Source organism: Orbicella franksi, chromosome 9 (assembly GCF_964199315.1).
Source record: "Orbicella franksi chromosome 9, jaOrbFran1.1, whole genome shotgun sequence".
Lineage (NCBI taxonomy): Eukaryota > Metazoa > Cnidaria > Anthozoa > Scleractinia > Merulinidae > Orbicella > Orbicella franksi.
Window position 1 is genome coordinate 23,249,754 of NC_138153.1, and position 8,311 is coordinate 23,258,064.

Sequence of the window (8,311 nt, forward strand, 5' to 3'; positions counted from 1 at the left end):
ATTTTTTCTAACGGCAACAAGAACAAATGAACATTCACCTTCACGATATGTGCAAGAAGGTCCTTTTAATTTCTTCACGTAAACCGGTGGGTCAACTTTATTGCTCAAGTCAAACCAGTTCAGAAGATTTCCGGTTTCTACTCCACATCCAAGAGAAAGACGACGCACTTCCTCCATTCCCATGTCATGGTTCCACATGTTAACTCCGGTTAGTCGTGACGAGAATGTCTGGTTATTTTGCTGGAAAATGATAGTTACAACTCCTGCTCCTGAAATTAAAAAAGTCATTTGTCACACGCTGTTTATGACCCAATGGGTTTGCCGTAGCCTGCAGTGCAGACGTTTATTTTGGGTGAGAGCTAGATACTTTGTTCGGGTAACTGGGCGGCCATCAAGGAGTAGTACGTGAGGAGGTATCAATCATTTCAGTTATGGATAAGGCCTGCATCAAACAACTGAACTTTATTCCACGCCGAAGAAGCATAAGACAATTTCCCTACGACCATATTCCCCTGTCACTAGTCATTTAGCCTCCCTACTTCTCCATAGGGCGCTTTTTCTCTCCCTTCAAACCTATAATTTCCGAATCCAAGCGGTTCTTGCGCAACCAATTAAAGTGCACTCGCTCGCTAAAAATACACCTGAATTGCAGACTAGGTACTGCGTGGATTAGTTGCATAATGATAATTAAAATGAAAATCGCTATCTTCTTAAGGGCTAAAGTAATTGAATTGTTCTTCTTCAAAGCGATTATTTATAGTTGTTGTTTAAAATAGCAGCAATGATTTGAGCTACTCTATTTCGCGTGTAAAGCACTAAGAACATAAGGAACAGAGTTGTATCAACATCATTTTATTGCTACATGTATAATTTACCTGATATTAAGGGTTCAGCGCTTAGCAATCTGTTAAAACCAAGCATTTTTCCATCTTGGTAAATTTTCCAAAATCCATGTTGATAACTCCAAGAAACACATATGTGATGCCAGGTGTGTCTTTCGACAGAAATGCGTGATGAACTACAACACGAAATAGTACAAAAGACCATATTCGAATTCTCGGTATAGGAATGGAACTAGCTTGTGATGGAGGCTCATAAAGGTCATTTGCATTTTAAAAGACTCCTCGCATTAGCCTCAGTTGCAAGCTAGTTCCAGTCCAATACCGTGAATAGGAATATTGCCTATTATTCGATAAAATATCAACTATATATACTTCTCAAACTCACTAAAAATTCATCGAGTTTAAACAAAGGAAATCATCAGGGTGACAGTGATCTTGAACAGCAGAGATTTTAGATTTCACCAGTTTTAGTCGTATTTTCAACTCTCTTCTCGGTGTGGGTGAATGTGATCAAACACGGTCTTTCTTGTTTGATATATAACTTGACTAAACTAAGCTTCTCGGAAGCTTAGTATATACCATCATTATAAGTAATCATGCACGTAACCAATTGTTGAAGGACCTGAAGCGACGTCGAACGTTATGCTCATGGCTTAGAGTTCCTTTGGGATCATCTGGATCAGGATCTGTTATCCTAGATTAATCAAATCGTGGTGCATCAAAAAAACCGATGAATCCTCTGCGGGTAGGGATTCATCGGTTCCTCTGACTCAGAATTGACCCTGATCCAGATCAGCCAAAAGGAACGTATCCTAAATAACTGACGTTTTGACAATACAGCCTTTAACATAGTATGTTAAATAAACCTGACAAAAAAACTGATCATGTGCACCATACATCCAACAGTGAGTCTTGAAAAAGGGGTCATATCTGAAAATGCCATAGAAGCCCCAGATATGGCAAACCTGGTATTCTTTTCATTACAATTATGTTAATCATACGAGAACCTTTAGTTACGTAGAGGTAAAAAAACATACTCACATAATATTTTCGCAAACAGATAGTCTAAGAGATGTAAAATTATGATCTATGCTAAAGGCTGGTGTTTTCGCACTCTCGCTGGCTGATGTGTACTTCATTGATAGAGTGGCATAGTTATCCTGTAACCAGTAACATACTGTCAGTTTGTTGATTTGTGTACGGCTTGAGACTGGGGCAGTAATAACAAGTCGCCTGCTGCGGCGTGTTTCCAGTATGTAGCGCTTGTCAGGTACACTTCCTGCAAAATAAAGTTGTGTAAACTCCTAATGCTACAAATTTTACCACGTCCTTCTTTACAGGCAATGCCCAACTTCGCGTTTCTTCAGATTTCTTACCCTCGTCATAACCTGCATAACTTGCAATGCCTTTCCCAGCTCTTCTCAAGTCGGTCGCCATCTTTAGACTCCATCTCACTCTAACATCATCCTGGCTTATCCAGCCACACCATTCATCAGATGCGTTACATCTCCCTGACACAATAAACAAGAACAATCTTACTTTATTAATGCTAATCAATATACTTGTGTGACTTGTCTTTAGCTCACCCACAAACTATGTCTACGTCAAAATACATTTGGGGGGTTTAACTTTGACACTGTGGAAACAGATTTTCTTACGTTATCTATTTAAACTGGAGATAAACGTTTATTAGTATTACCTTGATAACAATAAATATTATGTAAGCGACAAATATCATATTATGGAAAGCGCCACCGTGAAATTCATGTTGGTACAAAATCTGCTGATCGCAGTTCTTACTAAAAATCCTATAGACTTGATTCGCCCAAGGTCCTCCTCGGCCATTTTCTCGACACTGTGTAGAGCTGCCATATTTTTTATAATTTAGGTTAGCATCAGGACCTCCCAGACACTGTCCTCCATTCTGCACCGCAAAAACATCAAGCTTCAGATCATAAGCAACCTTTGCACAGCGTCTGATGGCTGCCGGTCTCTGCACATAGCTGCCATCTAACAGCGGGCTCATTGCTTCCAGTAAAGGAATGGCTCTTTCTGGGTTATCCTTATAGCATCCTATGTCTTTAATATTATCAACAAGCATGTTTACTGCCGAAACAAGAAAAAAAAATAGTCTGATGTTAAAGAAAGAGGGATTTCTTTTAATTTTGTTGATATATGAATGTTATTGAATTAGCGTAAAGTTGGTGCTGTGAGCGTATAGGTTCACTTCATTTTAAATGAAATAAATGCTTATTAAATAAATAATTTGTACAGCTGGTAGAAATATTAAAGTTTTTCTTTTTGATCAGAATATCAAATGCCGAGTTAACAATTTTGCAAAGTTCTTGAAAAGCTAGTTAATGGAATTATTTCGCGAGCGGTCGCTTGTTGTTGTCTAAATTGCATAACTCAAACCTAAAGGATGAGATGATAGGAACTGACCAGGAATACCAAATGTTTAGGAACTAATTTAGAGGTGTATCTATACAACAACTATCCAATTTGTTTCCAAGGTTGAGCAGTTCAGGTCGAAAAGCACTGGCAACTCTCTTCATTGACCACAGTAACTTCGCCGCACTGACGTTTAAATTATAATTGTTTTCTTTTACAAAACGTAAAACAGTGATCACCTGCTAAACAACCAAAGATTTCAATTCTCATTGCAACCATATTAACCCAGGTGCGAGGATGAATTCGAAGAAACCTGGACAGTATAGGAGGGCTAATTATATTTACAGCTACCGAGTTCTGGTCTTTGTTGGCATTGAAAACCTAGAAAGAAGAGGAATATAATGACAAGAAGATGTATTAGTCATATTTGAAGGCCTTTATAAATCAGAATTTAATTCACAATTCAAAAGTTCACACCGTAATGGCCTGACTTTATAGCGACACTAGCCAACGTGCTGAGAATATCACTAAGTCATGACCTTTACTGACTCCCGCGCATGCACTGCTGGCTAAAGCTGCTGACTATGACTTATTGTTCAAAACTCGGTCATTGGATGGCGCAATTCAATAATTTTCAAAACAATAGCCTCCTTTTGGCGCGGAAATATGCTCGGATATTTGTCCGCGGACATTATCTGTTCCGAGAAGCGAACAGTTTTCCGAGAACGTAGCTCGAGGAAAACTGTGAGCTTCGAGAAACAGATAATGTCCAAGGAGAAGTATCCGAGCACATTTTCGCGCCAAATGGAGGCTATTGTGTTTATTATCCTTCTAACATTTTTCGCAACACGCGCGGCTTTGAAAATTGGGGAATATCACTCGGATACTCCCTTGTTTTAGTTGGGGAATATTCAGCCACGTGACGCGTTTAGACCAATTGCGTGCGAGCGAAAATATTTGATGGCTAATAGGAGCCATTATGCCACGCTACACAAATATGGTAAGCGTACGCGTGATTTTTGAGCGTTTGTACTTTTATTTTAGTTTTTTTTCTTTTTTTTTTTTTTTTTTTTTTTTTCATCTTTTGGAGACGTTTTTAATAAAACAATTATTCTACTCACGCTTGTTGGATATGAGATGATTTTAGCCAACTTGGCGCTACGCGCCCTGTTGGCTATCATCTCATATCCAACAATCGCGAGTAGAATACTTGTTAAATAATTACAGTCCTTCTTAAATTATGATAACATTACATTAACCCCCGGTACAGTATTTTATATTTCAGCTAATCGGTGAGTATGATACCTCAGCATAAAACTGAAAGTTGCTTCCCACCGAACTGTGCGATAGGGCAAAACTGCTGACCCACTCAGCAGCATCGTGTCGTCCCTGTGTGGCAAGGCTTTTTATGGCAGCAAGAGTTCCAAGGTCAACCTGTGAACAAAAGGAAATGTGATTTTCAAAGATCTGATAAAAACGAGTTTTGAAATGAAGTAACAAACCTTTTTCATCGGATATGACGTTCAAGTAGTACCTTCAAGCTAGAGTATTGATATTCCAACGGAATTTTATATCCTGTAAGAAGACGATTAATAGAACATTGATGGGCCAAACACTCTGTACGACAAACGATTTTGACAGATTTTTTTCGGTGGAGCGCGAGGCGGGCTGAAAAGAAGAGCATAGCATTGAAAGGCCATCTGTAAATGTTTATTACCAAGTTCGTTGTTCTTAACAAATTCATTACCGGATGCCGCTGTAAAGCAATCACAGTGGCTGAAAAAATGAAACCACAATTCCAAGCTCGGCCCGCAAAATGCGCTGATTAAAGTGATGTTAACTTTTAGCAGTCTAATGGTTATCAGAGAAAAGACAAATTCAGTGCAATTGGAATAAAAGTTAGCCCTAGGAGCTCTACTAGTGAAATTCCGAATTCATTGAGGGTTTTGAAGGAGGGAGGTCTAGATAGCGTTTCACGGAAAATATAAAAAAGACCACTTCACAACTCACGAAAAATAAAATGGGCCATGTTTCCGTCCACGTTTCGCGGAAGAAAGACAAAGGTAAAAGGATCTTGAAACTTATCATCTACGCCATTCCTCCGCGTCCATTTTTGTGCGCGTGACAACACGATACCAGTTCAAAGGACCAATGTCAAGGCATCTTACGGATAATCAAAATCACGGTACACGGAGAATAAAACATTTATTTGTCATTTGAAGAAAAATTATCTTGGAAAATCACAGTTCACGGCTACTGTCGTTACTATTCACACAAAAAAAAACTAGTCATTTCCCATTTCACGGCGAAAAAAAGGTAATTCATGAATCACGAAAATACCCTTTGCCAGCCTCTCCTTTTGCTAACGTTGACAGCTATGGAGCCTTTTGTCTAAGTGGGTGTGCAAGCTTTCCATAGTCAGTCATTAATTGAAAATAGCTCCAGTCAGTTCTGATCATGTTGAGCAAGGTTACAGATGACCTCATCGTTTCTCCCGTTTCATTTTTGTTCAGTCAGTCTCGTATTCTCGCTGATGTCCCGCGTAACGAACTGTTATAGGTCAGCGGGTTACGGAGATGTTGTAGGGCTGTAGGATGGGCGCGATGGTCTCAGAAGTGTCCTTGTGTAGGGTATAGTCTTGCCTAGTGTTTCCTATTTACTATTTCCAAACCAATAAATATAATAACCTTGGAGATTTTTCAATTCTGGTATAGTAGCTCTGTGCCCCTCATTTAGCTAGGGGTAAAGAAACTCTCACAGAAACCTATCTGTGATTTTTATTTTTATTTTTATTTTTTTTTAACAATTTGGGGGTCATTTATTTAAATATTACGATTAAAGAGTGTTCTCACGTACCTGAAGCCACTGGCTAGAGTCTGATAAGGCCGCCACCCACGCTCCAGGCTTACCGTTTTCTGCTACGGTGTAGAGCCTCGCGCGGTGAGCAGAACCGAAGTTTGAGGAGGCAGTTATAGACGCGTTAGGTATTTGACCATTCTGCATTCCCAGGGAATCATAGCACGGAATCTGGGACTTGTTATCTTTATCTGATAAAATAGTAGACATAGAATACACCATACAAAGATGTTGGGTCAAGAAGAGTGACAAATCAGTTCTATACACGTCATGATGCCAAAAAATAAGTGACTTACATTCCACCTGAGTGAGGTTGACATAAACAATTTCTTTTGTTCACTCAGTACAACAAATTTGATCTAAATACATGATTCACCACCGGACTAGGACACGGTAGGATTTGGACTTTGTGAAGCCGTATTGTAAAGTTTTTTTTTTTTTAAGCATCTGAGTGGGCCGGATTCTTAAATCCTCGAATTTGATTGGCTAATCATACGCACGTGACCGGTCCAGCTTTTTACGATACGGCCCACGGGCCGGATGTTTTCTTCGCTGTCTAAATTTCGCTCCTAAAAGTTAGCGGTAATCGTCAATCTTTTGCCTTTTTTACACGTCCATCGACGATTAGTCAACGCAAGTTTATCTCTGTTCACTTTAAAATGGCAAGGAAAGTCACTGTGAGTAAATTCAATTGAGTGTTTTGATGTTGTGAGAGTTTGCTTGGTTGTTTGTAGTTTGGCGCTGTAATGCGTGTAATGGCGCGTAATCCTGTGTTTCTCTCGCCGTAAAATTTGAGTAAATTTCAGTCGACTTTACCTCTCTGATCGTTGCTGTATTTAGGAGAATTTCTGTAGAATACACTTAACGAATTTCCTCGCTTTCTGCGATTCAATTTAGGGTAGAAAAGTCTGATTTCAAGTGATTTTAATAGCAACGACTGACATAAATTGCTTTTGTACTTAAAACCTAAAACTTCGCACGAAATTTCACACCGCAAAAACAAATTTTGGAGAACTTAACAGGTGAAATAAATACAACTAACATTAAGTAGTTCGAAAAAAATCTGTTCTTTAATACATCTTTGTTTGTCTGCTATCTGAGTTACTCGCTCGTTGCGAAGATTTTTTACAAATCGTTAGTAGACGGCCCGCAAGCCGATTCAATTACAAATTTGCTTAAACAAACCCATTTGTAATCTGTAAAACCAATTTACTGCAGGAAAAAAAATAAACGTGTTATTTGCCGGCTTAGGGTCGGTCCGTATGGTGAAAAACTGTGACCTCGGGCTTGAAAATGCTTCCCGAGGCCGCAGACCTCGGTCACAGTTTTTCACGATACGGACCTCCCAGCCGGCAAATGACATATATATATTTTGCAACATTGACCTAACAAGAACGTTAAGTGAAAGAAAGGAACCAGTGAAATTTAGGATAGGCAATCACAAACTATTAAAATTGGTAGATATGATCAAATTCCAAGGCTTAACAGTCTCTGTCCTATTTGTGAATCTAATCAAATTGAAGATGAATCTCACTTTCTTATGTATTGCATTAAATACTCTGTTCTAAGAGATGAATTTTATTGAAAAAGAGAAAATATCGTTCCGATCTTTTACAATATAAACAACAAGATGTCACAGTTTGATGCCACCGTTCAGTTCCAATTAAAAATACAAAAATTAGTCGTCGTGGTTCACGTTCTCCAAAATACGCAGAACTGCATGTCATTTCATGTTGTTGCTTGGCAGAGAATGACCACTGTTCTGCTTCTTAAACTTTTGCTTAGTAACGTTCTCCTATTCGTTGCTGTCATGTCCAGTATTTCGGCCCGCTCTCCCACTAAAAAGCTGTTCAGGCAAATGTTAATTGATAAAGCTTATTGAATGCGAAAGGACAAAACAAAGCCATTTGCAGCATATAAGAATTCTGCTACGGAGGTTTCAGCAGCAACTTAGCCACTAAAAGACAACCGTAGTGAAAAAAGCATAGAAAAATAGAAGTAAGACTTACCAACTGCACAACCGTAGTATTCAACTCTAAGGCATCCAAATTGACGGTACCTGTACGGGTAAATCCTCACAAACTGGGCTGTGATACGAGGAATGAGAAAGTGGCTCACTACAGTGTGACGATCAACATTACCAACAAATATCTGCACACGAGAACAAAATTCGTTAGTAAAACTTCAAAATTGATATTCAATGAACAAGAGTTCACCTTAAC

At 38.9% G+C, this 8,311-nt stretch overlaps 1 protein-coding gene across 3 annotated transcripts in view; it reads right to left on the minus strand.

Moving 5' to 3' along the window:
• LOC145497881 (uncharacterized) overlaps window positions 1-8,311 on the minus strand; it is a 104,627-nt gene that overhangs the window by 26,646 nt on the left and 69,670 nt on the right. For all 3 annotated transcript variants that reach the window (XM_081477742.1, XM_081477743.1, XM_081477744.1), the window contains exons 29-37: window positions 8,099-8,240; window positions 6,090-6,280; window positions 4,539-4,667; window positions 3,473-3,614; window positions 2,643-2,948; window positions 2,219-2,353; window positions 1,884-2,121; window positions 876-1,018; window positions 39-269 (exon numbers count right to left, since the gene is read on the minus strand). In XM_081477742.1, the coding sequence (XP_081333868.1) occupies window positions 39-269; window positions 876-1,018; window positions 1,884-2,121; window positions 2,219-2,353; window positions 2,643-2,948; window positions 3,473-3,614; window positions 4,539-4,667; window positions 6,090-6,280; window positions 8,099-8,240 (1,657 nt within the window). The remainder of the gene's footprint in view (window positions 1-38; window positions 270-875; window positions 1,019-1,883; window positions 2,122-2,218; window positions 2,354-2,642; window positions 2,949-3,472; window positions 3,615-4,538; window positions 4,668-6,089; window positions 6,281-8,098; window positions 8,241-8,311) is intronic.